Consider the following 16,382-nt stretch of genomic DNA (forward strand, 5'->3'; position numbering starts at 1 on the left):
ACATAACATTCTGACTGTGGGCAAAAACATTGTTGCAAAAGGCAAGTATGAAGTGCCTTGGAAAGCGCAGCTTTGTATGATGCGTTGACTGTCTTTTCAAATAGCCGATAGCGTTTAGTTTACCTCACAGACTGCAAGTCGTACTTGACAGCACCATGGAAGCGAATCTGAGCGCTGCTGATACGCTGGATTCAATATTAGAGGTGTGAATGAATTCTAGCAATTTCAATCTTAAAGGGGTCATATAATGCCATTTTTGCACAAGTTAATATGATTCTTTATGGTCTAAATGAAAAGTTTGTAATATACTTTAATTAAAAATTCTCATTAGTATTGTAAGAAAACACTCATTTTATCTGGTCAAAAACAGCTCTGTTTTCAGCACGCCATTTAAGTGCATGTGTCTTTAAATGATAATGAGCTTTGCTCACCCCGCCCCCTGTTCTGTGGGGCGTTTTGTTTTGACACAAAACACATGGAGTGTTGCCTTGACAACAGTTGAGGGTATATTTTGGAGAAAGAATGGCAGTGGGAGTCTCTAAGGACACATCTGTGCAACTGTCTCAATTTGAACCGGAGTCGGACTCGGAACAAGATGACGGCCCCGAAGAAGTTCGACAATTAAGGCTCGAACAGGACGTTTCTGAATGGTTGGTTAACATAATGTAACTTTGATCTATCTTTGTATGTACTGGCAGGGTCGAGTAGTGAAATACGAACGCTATATGTTTACTGATGTATACGTTAGTTCATTGACAGATTGATGTTAGAGCTAATGGTCATGAAAAACTTTTTACTTTAGCTTTATACTGACCCTCGTTTATAAAGCAGTCTGGTGAGAAATGATTCGCGCAAATATGAAAGCATTGACGTTGATCGTGGGTAATATTCCCTTCGAAAACAAAACTCAGCCACTGCGTCTTCAGCAGTTCGGATTTAGGAACATCAAAATGACTGCTGTGTTCGTTATTACACCCAAGAACAGAAAACCACAATCGCTTAGACGCCATTCTGCTCCAGCGTATCAACAATGGCGGACTATGATGATGACAGCTCGCTCAGGGCGGGTCTGTGTTGAAACGCTGCTGTCAATTAACAATCGTGGGAGGGGCGTCCGACCATGTGACATCACACGGTCAGACGGCTCGATTTGAGACGGGAAAACATATAAGGAGATAAAAAAAAAAAAAAACACTGGATGGATTATCAATATATAATGGTTGTGTACAGGCACTGCCAAGACACATTTCAGTACAATCAACTTGTAAAAGTGCATGTACCATTATATGACCCCTTTAACCAACATACAGTTGGAAAGCAGAATAAAACTCGAGCGCTTGAGCAACCGAACACACATCTCCAATTTATTTTGCTCCGTGACTTGTCAACCAGGTGGTATTTATAGCATAGGGGGCGGGACGCTTTAGATTCTAGAGAGCATTTGATTGGACAGAAGATGTGATGAGAAGCTGAAGTCCACGGTGATGTCATAGAAATCCGTGATCCATTTTAGCGGAAGTGAGAGACTGTGAGTTTTAAATGCTTATATCTTCTAAATGTGAATTGTGTCATTGTTTTGGAACACACCAGCTTATTCATAACCTTAAGGCTAACATATTCATACTAAAAGCTAAAAAAACTAAAATTTGGATTTCAGGGGGCCTTTAAAGTCCCCCTGTGGTGAAAATCAAGCTTTTAATGTGTATATGTCTATGCGGTGTTTTTAATATGCTTTAGACAAACCATGTGCAAATTAATAAGTAAACACCATTGCTGAGTATTTTCTCCTTAAAACTGCAGTGAACCAAAGACAGTCTCAAAAACACGGTTTGAAATCGCCGGTGTTTCTTAGGTCATAAGCTACCTTGTAACCAATCACGTCAACGTGCCGGCGGGCTTTAGCATATCATTAACCATTCTCTGAAGCAGGGGAGTATCAAGAGAATGCAGGTTATCCTGGTATATTTTTCGGTTGATATAAAAAAATAGGGTTCTTTTAGCAATACAACAGGTGAATTATGTACTGTATATAATGTATATTACGATGTTATGATAAACTATATGCCTTTCTTTACTGACGTTCAAAAGCATTTCAAAGGATACTGATTTTTTAGAAGGCAGCTGTCTGACTCTGAGATGGCAAACGGGAACATGGTTTGTGTAACATTAGCAACACATTATTAGCTTTTTGATAACGTAGTCAAGCGAAAGGCTAATCATATTAATTACCGTTTTGTGTCCGACGATGTAGAGAGCCACACTGTTAGACTTTTCAAGGGTTTTTTACAGTAACTTACTGGCAACACTGTTGCCAGTAAGTTACTGTAATTAAGAGTTACAGTACCAAACCGTATTTCAGTTTTGTGTAAATACAGTGCATTACTGTAAAAACGAAGCTAATCAGTACAGTGCATTACTGTAAAAACAAAGCTAATCAGTACACTACTGTAATTATTTTTATTTGTACTAAATATAAATTAGATTTGATAATTTTGATATATGATTAATTTTATTTTTATCCTACATAAGTACTACTTTCATACAAACCAATTAGACAAAGTTATCACAAAATACCATTTTTTTTATTTAAAACATTTCGGATATATCACAAAATAAACATGCCAATGCTGGAAATGATGTGTGAAATTTGTACACATTAATGGGTGAGTTTAGAGACAACATTTTTTTGTGTTAATTTTAACTCATTCATTGTGTTAATGATTTTAACAAAGTAAATATGTCAGAGAGGTTAGCACAAAGATGTGTAAACATGTTAAATTAACACATTATGTGCTGTCCTTCACTGCAAACATTTTTGAAAACATACATAAAACCATAAACAAAACATTAGCATTTGACTAAATGAATGTAGAGTCATTGGTTGTTTAGCTTATACAAGTATTATAATGAAATATCAACCATTACATTCATAAAACTGCAGAATATAAATACATTTTTAAGCATTCAAAAAGGAAATGTCCAAAACAGGACAAAACACAGTTCTTTTCACAATACAAGACACATAACCCCACCTTAAAAATAATTTCACTTATTTCCAAAAATGTGTTGGATTCATGTACACTGGTGGCCAAAAGAAGTATTTAAGTGTCTTAATGTTTTTGAAAGAAGTCTCTTTGATGCTCAAGAAACATTTCTTATTATTATCAATGTCTGACTGTCTACTCCATCTTTTCTACAGCATAGGAGTAAAAATCATCATCAAAATAATCTTTAAAAAGCCAACACAATGTTTTTGTCCACCTTTGTGAATAAATGAACTTCTCCAAAGATTGGTTCCTGTTCAGAGCTTGATTGACAACATCAGAATGTTCCCTGGTCAGCATGCGTGCCCACAAACACAAATGTACTCAGTCCTTCAGAGGAGATCCCGGTTCCAAAACTATATGAGAGAGAGAGAGAGAGAGAGAGAGAATATTAGTGTCACATTATTTTTAACCTCCTTTTTTAATTTGTATTTATTATTTTCACAAAAACTTAAGAATATATATTTGTAAACAGCTTTTGTCAATAAATAGCATACAAAAGAACTAAATTAAATTATGACAGATTAAATTTTAATACTTACAAATCCTAAATTCTGTCCAAAAATGCTGAGATCCATAGAAAAAACGACTGAAATCGATGATTTTAGCCCATTTCAGCTTGTCTGCAGTGAAGGAGTACCTGTTTGAGACAAATACACAGTAAGATACATGCAAGAAATCTCTGTGTGATGATCGTTCTCCTTCCTACAGTAGTTAACCCACCTGTGCGCTGATATTAGGACCTTCCTAGTCAGGTGGGACTGCAATGGTAGAGTCTTCTGGCTAATAAAATATCAAAATAATGCAAAAATATAAACTTAAGTTGTTTAGAATGCTAGATTTGGTATGAATGAATTAGTGAGAGTTTTACTGCAGTGTTTACCTGGATACATCTGGTGAGACTGAACAAAGACAATGGTCCATCTTCTGATTGGTTCATTTGCTGTGTAATAAAATTAGACATAATGCAAAGGTCATTTATTTGATATAAAGTTTATAGAGATTTTATAAGATATTGTAAGCTACCTAGTCTGCACCAGTGGCTCAAAGCAATTTTCACATAGCGTATGCTATCATTTCAGCAAACTTATCTCAAAATATATCACAAATCTGGGCTGGCCTAACTTACCTCTGGAATCTTGCTAGAAGTCTGGCGCGAATTGGCGCTTTGTTGCAGTTGCCTTTAAACACAAAAATGGAAGTAAATATTAAATTCCATTAAAAAAAACTATAATATGGTATAGTTTGAAAAATAATGCTAAAACTATAAAGGTTCTCATCAGTAGGCCAACATTAGGCTATAAACAGAATTTCACATTAGTTTATTCACATTTATTGTTTATGTAAACGCGTTGCTCGTTGGCATATTCACAATTCAATCTAACAAAGTGTGTAAAATTGAACGTTAGCTCAGTTTACCATGGTAAAGTTCGTTACCGCCATGTTGACGACGAGTAACGTTAGGCTAACGTTAACGTTATATCATAGGTTAAACTGGGCGCAATCCTGTCAACACACACAGAAGGTTTTTTTTTTTTTTTTTTTTTTTTTTTTTTACCTTGCTTGCTGATCTCTCTCTCGGTGAAGTGAATTCCGTCTCTTCCCCGGGCCAGACACGAACGTCGCGATCCAACAAAACACAGACCCCATTACCTACACTGGATGCTCTGACGCGACACGACAAATCCCAGACAGATGCGCCGCGGCCGTTATATTTCTGACGTAGTCCGATACGAGTCCAAGCGCTCGCGCTATTTCTGACAAGGGACAAACAGGTTTGCATTTAAAGGTCCAGTCGCTTCAATGTGTCCAATATAGACAGCCTCCGGCTATTAAAGCGTTGTAGACACGAGGTAAGGCAAAAATTAGGAAATAAAAAGCACGATGGAATGTTGCCAGCCAGAGAGGCTGTTACGTCAAATACAGTAGTATACAGCAAATTTAAAAAATACAGTAAGTCTCTGTATGTGGTGTTAGACGTCACAGAAAATTCCCATGATGCAATGGGAATCACAGTTATTTACTGTAAAGAGAAATAGCAGTATAATACTGGGGGATTTAAAGTAAATAACTGTAGAAATTACAGAAAAGTCTAACAGTGCATACATAAAACGCATTACCATTCAGAAACATTGACTTGTAGACGAGCCTGTATGAGTGAGTGGAGGCGGGGATCATCCGCATATATTAAATGAAGCAAGGGTGTAGAGTTAAATTCAAGCTATTTTAAGGTATGAATAAAAAAAAATTTCACCAGAAAAAAACATTTAAATATGTAATTTTGGTGATCAAAGATGAGTTTTAAGAGATAAAATTATCAACTACAGAGGGTCTTTAAATATTTGGTAACAATTGTAATGGACGGATTACACTGAGCATCACAAAATGATACAAGGATGTTACATAAGGATCCCCTATGCTCTGACTTCATATTGTTCTGTCTGACTGCCTGAGCTGCACTCTGACTAGACTATATGAGGTGGACAGGGTTCCTCCTCCTGACCCTGTGTGCTTTATGTTCACCCACCCCCCAGCATCCGGAGGAGCGCACAAAGGCTGCCTCTGATTGAGATAAGTACCTTTGTCTCCAGGGAACAATGAATCCTAACAGGCTGCATTAAAGCTAAAAGACACAACTTGCCTTTAATGTGCAGTTTTCCTTCCTAGGCTGTCCAGCTAACAGATGGATGTGGATCTGAATTGATCGCACACACAGCCAGATATATCTCTAGATTTCATGATTCCTGTAAATCCAATATTGAGTTTTCCATACAGAGTCGCAAAGTTACTAACTAAATAGAACACGTCAAATCAGTCACTTTTGAGTATCCGAGACAGTTAGGATGCTGCCTAATATGTATGCAGCTTACTAGGTTATGGAACAGTAATAATGTATGTCAGTATTTCTGTAAGCAACCAAGTGAATTAAAACAGCACCTGGCTATATATGCAGAGAACATTCATTTATCAGAGCAGATAAATGGAGATTTCCTATGGGACTTAAAAAGCAGATGCTCACAAACACACAAACATGCCAGTTCAAAGCGAGAATCTAATGCAGGACTGTGTGCGTGTATGCTTCATATTTTCATATTCATTTAGGTGACTCATGCAAATGGTAAACTAGTGGGATATCAGCTAGCAGCAGGGAGAAATTTTTAGCAACCCATTAGTAAGTCCATGCGCACATGGGCCTATTTGAAGGAGGTGTTCGCTAGCGTGTGTGTGGGTGTTTTAGCAACTGTATGCATGCATGAATGATTAATGGCTCTGTGGGCATATGTGTTTGAATCGGTTTTAAAAGTTGCCCATTTCAAATGATATGATATACGGCCTATACGCTTATTTTTGCAATGCCTGTACGACTGGGTGGATGTTGCATTATATGCAGTTCCAACAAGATGCAAAAAGGTTGCAGTGACCTATACATAACTCACACACACACACTGGGGAACAATAAATCTCCAACTGTATTTGAAGTAATTTGCCAATAAAGGCCCATTCACATCAATAACAAAGTTTTAAAAATTGTGGTTTCACTTTATTTTGATGGTCCCTTATTTTGACGTTGCACTTACATGTCAACTAACTCTCATTAGAGTGTTAGTAGAGTATTAGTAGACTGGTAGGGTTAGAATAACCAGAAACATGTAGTTGCAAAGTTACTTATAGTCAGTAAAATGTCTGTTGGGGAGCATCAAAATAAAGAATTAGCAGATATTGAGCAGAGAGTCTACTAATACTCTAATGACAGTTAGTTGACATGGAGTTGCAAAGTTACTTATAGTCCACAGAATGTTCAAAAGAAGCGACCATCAAAATAAAGTGTAATCTACACCACAACTATAACGATAATGACACAGAAGAACGATATTGTCAGAATCGCTTTTAGAACTTTTTTTTCCCAGCTAATGAATAATAAAAACACCCATCAGAATCCATCCTGCATTTTAAGTGGCAGGCAACATGACTGCAGCTGTTTACAATAAACAGATTATTCCTGCATGATGGTGTGAATGCTAATATAGCTATCGTTATTGGTGTTAACGGGCCTCAAGAGTTCATTGAGCGTGTTGAACACACTGAGAAAAAGAGGGCCGCAGGAGAGTAACGTATTGGGTTTGGATCAGCAGTGGTTGCTGACATGAAGGCAGATTATAACGGATCAATGTGCACATGTTTAATGCATCAAGTCCTGTCTACCCAGGGGGCAAAACACAGTGAAATTACAATGAACTTGTAATGGTACAATGCGAAAATAGAGTCAAAGCTTCATGGGTGAGCAGAGAGGGGGGAAGAAACAAAAAAAGAAACTGTGAACCTTGCACAGAGGAAGTTCAACCCTACCCTGTCTCGCTGGCCCCAACTCTGAACAATACTCGCCTACTGAGAAACAATACAGGGGAAGGGTCTACAGGACACAGTGTGTTCACCCTAGTTGCCCAGTGTAGCTTTTTACAGTTCTCAATGATATTTTTATCTCCAACACTGTTTTTTTAAATGGTTATTTTTTAAGAGCGACACTTATACACAGACTATGGGAGGACATACTGGCATTCAAATTGTTTCAATGTGTCAAATTTTTAGCTAGATTAGAAACAATATACCACAGCACACAATCAAATCGTGGAACTCCTATGATATAAGTGGGACAAAGCTTTGAAGAATGGACATCCAGCTATTGAATTTTTTTAGCTTTTGCTGCCACCTTGTGGAATAGAATAGAAGCTACGGCTTAAAGTTTAAATGACTGCTTCAAGTTGATTTCTAACAATAAAAAGCTGTTAAAAGAAAGCGTGCGATGATGTTTTTTATTTGTTGCCAATTTTTTTCATATAGACAATAAAGAGACATGTATTTTAAACTACTGTAAATGTTTTGTTTTTATTGTGAAGCTCTCAAAACTACGTTTTATTGTTTGTGATCTTATTAAATGTTTTTATTTTATTCATTTTTGTATAAAGCATAGTAGGCTATTTGCAGTTTACTTGTGCGCGCGCCAAGGAGTTTTAGAACATGCACGTGCTTGTCAGTTTATTTGAAAAATAACCGTCGGTCGTGTCATCGACGTCCTACATCAAATATAGCCTAGTATTTTACAGTCATTGAAATGTTACTAAGCCTACATTTAAATTTCGTCGAGTGGCGATAAATATGTGACTTTTGCAGTTTAGTGTTTGTTTATAGCGAAATTGTTAGTTTAAAACAAGACCTACGACTATTACATGTTTCCGCTTAAATATCACACAACTAAGAGAAAAGTGTACTGAAGATGACTGGAAGCAGCGACATTCATGAAAATTAAATCACATGTGTAAAGTGTGTAGGCTATACCTGGACCTGATCAAAGTGCACACTACAAACCTGCCAGTGAGCGAGTGGACAACTCTGCAGCATAGACTGCTGCTGGTAAGTGTTACTACACTTTATCCAATTTTGGTTTAAGAGTCCTATAATGAAAGCTTTTTGTTATTAGTACTATTTTTTTTATTTTTTATTCAATGCCACAAGAACAAGGTTTTACTGTACATAATCACATTATCACATTATTAACATTAGCTGCCAGGAAAAAAATAAATACATTTATTTCAATATTTCATTTATTAAAGTCATTTATAAAATGTGGTTTGCAAAAAGCCCATTTCTCTTATGATATTTTCTTGATAAAATAACTGTATAACATGTTCTTTACATTCCAAATTATCATTCAGAAAATAAAAAAGCACATCAAATGTATATCTATTACACTCCAGTTTTCTATTCATATCGATTTATAAAACTTTCCAAAATAATACTGTGTAGATAATAACTATTAAAAAAACAGATGCAAAATACTTTTCTTGTCCACAAAATTTATATGAAATATTGAGTTTAAATCTTTCCAAAACGTGCGTAACAGGATAAATTCTATGAAGATGTTTAAAGTTCCTTAATTTTGTTATTGATATAAAACTTAGTTTCCATGCTTTGTCCCATGCAAGAGATATTATCAAATAAAGAAGAGAAAACAATCATGCTGCAGGAAAATACACATAATTTCTTATAACCTTATTGCTACATTGATTTTTTTTTTAAATATCAACATTATTGATGCAAATATTTCCAGAAAGATTATCCATGTTGATTTCCACTGAACTAGTTCTTTAAAAGTAACACCACACTCTTTGGAATTGCATCAAGAACAATAGCAAAGTCTCTTGGTTTAACCGGTAACTGAAATAAATTCAGTATATTATTACACTTCAACAAAAAGCGTAAACCCTATTAAATATATAATTAGGAAATACATTCCACAGACTTTCTCTTGATAAACTCTATCAACCATTACATTTTGAAAGTGTCATTAAGTGTAAGTCCTCAAGCCCCCCTAGCTCCTTAGTGTTACAAATGACCTCCTTTTTTAAGTATAATGTGGCCTTTTTCTCCAAATAATATCATAAAGTATCTTATCTAAATCCTTAATCACCATATGGAGGCACATCTAATGATAAAGTATGTTTATGAAGATATAGATACCTTCTGCCTTTGACAATAATACCCTCCCATATATTGATATCCCTTATAAACGACTAATTAAATGTCTTTTTTTTCCTCAGAAATTGGCTAAAAATGTAACTGACTCCTTTGTTTTTCATTTTTACAAACTACTACACCGAGATATGTTAAATATTCTCTATTTAGAGGAACAATTTTTGAGGGGAAACAATAGAGATTTATCTGAATTCATTTTAAGGCCTGAAACAGCAGTGAACGCGTCAATATGTATGGGGTTTTCTGAGTGAGCAGAAACTTACCTACAACTGTTACGAACTTAGAACAAACTCCTGAATTAGCCAATGAATATGCTTTCATTTACCATTACAATGTCAAAAAACATAGAGCAAAGGTATTAAGCGACAATACAATTTGACAACACATTTGACTCTCATTAGCATTAATTAATCCACCTGTTAGTGATTACCATCAACAGGCTGAAACATGACAACCATATATATATATATTTATATATTTTAGTCACTAAGATAGATGGAGTAAATAATACAATAATTAAGCCAACTACAAACCACCGTAAATAGTCAAAGCAATATAAAATGCTTTGACTATTTACGGTGGTTTGTAGTTGGCTTAAAGGGATAGTTCACCCAAAAATAAAAATTCTGTCATCATTTACTCTCCCTCAAGTTGTTCCAAACCTGTATGATTTCCTTTCTTCTGCTAAACACAAAAGAAGATAAAGAAGGTTGGTAATTAAACAGTTGCTGGTCCCCATTGACATCCATAGTATTATTATTTTTTTCCTACTATGGAAGTCAATGGGGACCAGCAACTGTTTAATTACCAACCTTCTTCAAAATATCTTCTTTTGTGTTTAGCAGAAGAAAGGAAATCATACAGGTTTGGAACAACTTGAGGGAGAGTAAATGATGACAGAATTTTCATTTTTGGGTGAACTATCCCTTTAATAATTTTAATTTACTCCATCTATCTTTGTGACTAAATCTTTCAAATGCTGAATATTGCTTTTAAACTGCAAGTGAATAAATTATATCAGGGTGCATTTGATTTAATAATCTGTTGATCTGAGATATAGAAATAATCCGAAATGTTGTTTAAATATGCAAATAAATTGCTATCTAATGAAATATGTGCCAATTTGCATACAGAAATATGAACTCTTTATAAAATCATGTTGAAAAGAGTCTTTTGGATATCTCTTTTTATCACTTCATACCAGATATATCAACAGCCAGAAAAAAAATCACCATGTTTTTAGGGAGAACATTTAATATAAACTAGGCTATACGAAAAAGCAAACCCCTCAGTAAAAACCTTCATAATACAGATAGCAATAAAACTGTAAAGTTTGATGTAAGTGCTACTGAAGTGGAGATTTAAAAAAAAAAAAAAAAAAAATTGTTTTTAAGAAAAGGGCCTTTAAAAATTATTAAAATTAAAAAGTTCTGGAAGCAGAACAGCCCAAAACCTCAAAGTTACCCAGTGCATGAAAAAAACAATGGTTTTGCCTGAAGTGTCTTGCCTATGAAAATACTCAGCCAGTGTCATCACCAGTTTCTAGACAAATCAAATCTTTTGGAAGTCCTGATCACGTCCTCACAAAAAACTCAAGAACTAAATATTTGACTGACTCCAAACAAAATTACAATAAGAAATGTACATTTGCTGTGAAAAATTATTTCACCATGCTTTGTCTTTTTTTACATTTTAACATAAAATAAAATAAGAAGTGGGCTCACTTTTGTCTGTGGGCTACTGTTAGGGCTTCTTCTCCTTGTTTTATGAGAAATCCAGTAAAATAATCTAATCTACCACAATGTATGAGTCAATGCCTGTATAGTAAACCTTAAAACCCATTCAAAATGACAGATTTTGATCATATATCATAAAGTTATTTTCTGACCTTGACATTTTTTTCTTTCTGTTTCAAAAATAAGAAAAGGGAATGTAGAGGGTGTTGATTTTTGTGAAGATATTTTATTGTCTTAAAAAATTATTTAAAAAAATCCAACATAGAAAATACAATAAACATTCATTGACATAAAAAATACAATAAACATCTACAGGCAAGTTCAACTTTCCCAGTGCTACAAAACATCATCATGTGCAAAAATATTAAAATAGAGTTTAGAAAATAGAAAGCTGTAGTGTAAAAAAACTCAAAAAGTATTAATCAAGTCTAATAAGTTAACAAATAATTTTGAGGACTAGGCCTGTAGTGCATGTGCATTTTTGAGAGTGATGCATAGAATGAATGATGCATGGCTTACACATTTCAGATTACAAACGTCTCAGCCACGTCCGTGTCTTTGCAGTATTTTAGTTTGTCCATGTTCAGGCAGAGCTTCTCTAGGTACCTCTGGAGCTCCAGGAGGTACAGGTAGTTGGAGGTAACGGGGAAGACAGTTTCTTCTTTGTGCACTGGGGTCTCGGGTTTGGGCAGGGGGCATCCCTGTGAGATGGCCAGTCCCTCCAACGTGCTCAGGAGAGTTTCCAAGTCCACCTGGACCTGAAGTAGGTGCTGGGCTGGAGGCACTCGCAGCCTCAACTGCAGGTAGCTCAAGTGAACGAAAATAGAAGTGAGACCGTCAATGGGGGTGTCAATGTCAGGGCCAAAATCAATCTCTGGAGACATCTGGAAGTGCTGTGGAGACAGATTTAGATTTAGAGATTAATTTGCTGAATTGATGAATACGTTTAATTACACACTGTGTTCAAGGGAAGTCACGCCCTTGTCATATAAATTTCAATAAATAATTACATTTCATTTTCATGTATATGTACAATGACAGTACAGAGCTTGACTTGAATTATCCCCTGTGCAAGTTAGTTTCTTTGACCACAAAGTTACAGCTAATTTGTTATGCTCCCAAAATTAAATGATAACATCAAGTTGAATTGAATGCCAAAAATAAAGCCCAACAATAAAGAAAGAAATTATTTTCTGCTCATTGAATTATGAACTGCTCTAATTTGCAATTGCCATTCAAAAAATAGATTAATAAAACTATGAATTTGCATTGCTTCATGGAATATTAATCATAGAGTATTGTGTTTTAAATTGCTGAGAATTAAAACTCAAAAATATAAAAAAAGCTTTAAGTCAAGCTACATGCTCCTGTTCCACTTATAGATCACACAAAAATAACTCGAGTGTCATCATTTACTCACTCTCATGCTATTCCAAACTTGTATGACTTTCTTTCTATTGTGGAACACAAGAGAAATTTGTCTCAGAAAGGAACTGCAAACTTAGTCATTGGTGGCCCATGTTTTATTGATCCCAACATGCTGAAAAATCGTAGGGAACACTTTATTTTACAGTGTCCTTGTTACATGTTACATGTACTTACCATAGTAATAACGGTAAATTATGCATAATTACATGCAACTAACCCTCAACCAAATCCTAATCCTACCCTATCCCTATAGTACTTGTAGTTAATTAATATTACTCAGTACTTAAATATATAATTACACTGTAACAATGACACCTTAAAATAAAGTGTAACCAAATCTTCTTTTGTGTTCCACAGAAAAAAGAAAGGTTACAAGGATAAAGGTTTGGAGCGACATGAAGGTGATTAAATCTCTGCAGAACATTTACCTCATCCTTGATTTTTTTAATTCTGCTGATGGTGGTTCGGGCCATGATTCGTATCCTGTCTTCTGTAGCTGTGGGTCGGCTGCTGCTAATGGCCACCAGAGCTGCCATTGAGAGGCAAAAGATCAGGGAAGAATGCATCTTTCTGCAAAACAACAAATCATATTTTCATATGTCACGTTTAATTGTATGCAGTGTTAGAGTATCCAAATGTCTCAAAAACTTGTTTACATATATATAAAAAAACTTTTAAATCAATACAGTTACCCTGTTTAGGACAGTAAAATAATGAATTAAATTGTTCCAAGAATTAATATTTTATCAGTCTCATTGACATAAAGGTCATATTTGGATGTGTTGTCTGTGTGAATGAGTGAGTGCTTACCTCTGGTGTGTTGATGTGCATATTGAGAAACTCAAGCAGGACTCTCCCTTTTATAGCTGTGGATGATTGACTCATTGCCCCTGTGAATCACCCTGCGCCGGTCTGGTCTGGTTTGCCTTAGTCGTCCACCATAGTTTTGAAGCCTGTATAGAAGACACCGTCCACTCGTTCTGGTCCGAGACATCGCACCCAGGGGATCCAGGTAAGGACACTTCCAGTAAAGGATACTTCCGTTAAAGGACACTTCCAGTAAAGTGTCCATGTTGTTCTCTAAACAGAAGTTTTCACCCAAATATTTGTCTCTGTAAGTTGAATACTGTATATAGCCAGTAATCTAGCATTTAAAACTTCAGCTGCATTTATCGAGGTTTAAAGTCATTTATTGTAAAACGGTTGCATGGAAAGAATGTATTATAGTCTTTGCCGTGAACTACTTGAATTATACCTCCTGTTATAGAAAATGTTAGAAAGTATTTTAGTAAACAGTCAACAAATGATGTATTGTTTTCTGTATTCACCCATTTATTTATTTATTTATAATGTGACCCTAAGTGGGACAAAGATTTTTTCCCCTATGAGAGTTCCTACATTTATTCAAGGGGAAAAAGAACTTGAAGGAAAAAGTACAACATTTAACTGCAATTTCAACTTAATATGAGCTACAAGTCACTAAATTATTTATTGTGGATAAAATGATGCACGATAATGACCACAAACATGAGAAACTGAAAAGGAAAAATCTCTTCTCGTTTCTCTTGGTATTTATGTAAAAGTGTTGTTACAAGGCCTACTTAAACAAAACATGCAGTACTGTACATCAAATTAAAATGCAGTGCTTGAGGAAAAACTAGGCCTTATGAATTCCTTGTGTTGTAACCTTCAGAAATCGATCATATATAAATGTATCTCAGTAGAAAGGATGTGATACAATCACATGATTTGGATGTGCCTTATTTACTTCCTACCTCAATATGCCGTCTGTGGAGGCAGCATTTTTCAGCATTCGGATGCAGAAAAAATCTCAGACAAGAATTTAGATTCAAGATTCAAATCATTAAACAAGGCGAAGATAATATAGCTGGTTTGCGTTGAACACATTACAAATCAAAACTACAAATTATTTGGCACATTGTCGCCTGTTAAATGTATCAATGTTTTTTTTTGTGGACATGATGTTGGTCAGAATGTGCTGTTTGTGACTCTATATCATCATACTTTTGAGCTAGCATGATTGCCGAAGGTCTCATGGCCAGTAGAGTTTTTTTTTTTTTTTTTTTTTTTTTTGATCTTCTAGGTTTAAGACGAAGCATTTTATGAATTCTCTGGATGAAACTGGATTGCTGGCTGGAATGGTCTTACATTCCTTTAATACTCTGAACTGTGTGTTCATGCTCATGCGTGTTTCCTGTCTCTCGTCTGTCTGAATACTTTTTACTCGTGTTTGAATGAGTGTACAGTATGTGTGTGTGTGTCAGTGATGTAATTCCCGAAGGCTTTCAGTGTAAGTTCCTGGAAATTATGTGCTTTGGATTTCATTGGCTTCACATTGCTTCAGCTGAATGTTGGTTGAAAGTTGTTTTGCTTTTCTAGAGATGAGCAAAGACTTGACGGTGGATATCTACAGCCGAATAGAATACTGTGTAGTTGCAATCTGAACTTTCTTAATCTAAAGGTAGTGTATGTGCTGATAGTCGCAGATGGCTTTCACTTCTGCATGACACAATTGAATAATGAGTGTACTGTCTTACATATGGCCTATGTTACAAATTGTATGTAGTATTTGAAACTGTATAGCCTATTCTGTTGTTACTGTAAAAGTAGATTCAACAGTTTGTTTGTTAATTTAATGCTGCTTTAGTGTTCTGACAGAAGCAGACCTGAAGTAAACTTGTTAACTTTGGTAACCCAATGAAACTACTGTTTTCTTCCCTTTGTTAGCATATATATATATATTTTTTTTTTATTTTGTAGTTTTGTAAATACTTCATCAATATTTGTTATTTGTTTTCACGGAAAAGAAAGACTATTATACAGTTTTAATTCATACTTCTGTTAAACGAAGAAATAATGTAGTCATATTTTAGGAGCACAGAGATGACCTCAAGGCAACCAAACATGGACCAAAAGTCCAGTTTTGATTCTATGGGCTCTTAATGCGACTAGTCGGGACCCTGTGTGATTCAGCCGGTAATCTCCCACAGAAAACAGTTTTTTTTGCCAAACAAAAGGCTTTGGGTCAGTCCCAGCACTCTTACCGTAAACCCTAATTGGTTTTGTTTGTCGCAATATACTTATTTTCTATTCAGATATACATTTTCTATTCTATCTACAGAGTTACATGTCAACTGTTTTGTCTTTTTAGCTTTGTTACTGAGCAAATAATTTAATACGTTAAAGGTAAATCATGTTTTAATCACAAACTCATTGGCACACCCACTCAGACTCACACATAAACGCATACCATGTGCTTTTAGAGTCTGTGTGTGTGAGAACGAGGAATTAAGATCCAGCTCTGATCTTTTGTTTTCACTTACTGGTAGTCCAGTTGGCCTCTTCATGCTCAGACACTGTCGGTTTGATCACACATTAACACGCTACATTGAGATCCAGTAATGTGTGAGAGATGGAAGCAACGGATGTGATACACTTTTATTGGACCTGAAATACAGAATGTTGTGTACGTGGTCATACAAGCGTTACCGATTAAACATAAAACAAATTAAATATTGTGTCTCATGATCTTAAACATTTTGATTTGTGCAAAAAAAATTGTGCTTGGTTTTGTAGACAAATGTGCCTACATATTGATTCACTTACAAAACAAACAGTGTAT

At 35.3% G+C, this 16,382-nt stretch overlaps 2 protein-coding genes across 2 annotated transcripts in view; both read right to left on the reverse strand.

Moving 5' to 3' along the window:
- The window catches only part of prrt4b (proline rich transmembrane protein 4b), a 34,838-nt gene extending 24,867 nt beyond the window's left edge, over nt 1-9,971 (reverse strand). Inside the window, exon 1 of the mRNA XM_081363798.1 lies at nt 9,839-9,971. The gene's annotated coding sequence lies outside the window, so the exon portion shown is untranslated. The remainder of the gene's footprint in view (nt 1-9,838) is intronic.
- A 1,864-nt stretch (nt 9,972-11,835) lies between these two features.
- lepb (leptin b) lies at nt 11,836-13,305 on the reverse strand (the record flags this gene model as incomplete). The annotated part of the gene is made up of 2 exons (XM_081362647.1): nt 11,836-12,204; nt 13,168-13,305. The coding sequence occupies 2 exons, from the start codon at nt 13,303-13,305 to the stop codon at nt 11,836-11,838; spliced, it is 507 nt and encodes a 168-aa protein (XP_081218773.1).
- Nucleotides 13,306-16,382: the final 3,077 nt, after the last annotated feature.

Source organism: Scardinius erythrophthalmus, assembly GCF_964197995.2.
Source record: "Scardinius erythrophthalmus genome assembly, chromosome: 4".
NCBI classification, from domain to species: Eukaryota; Metazoa; Chordata; class Actinopteri; order Cypriniformes; family Leuciscidae; genus Scardinius; species Scardinius erythrophthalmus.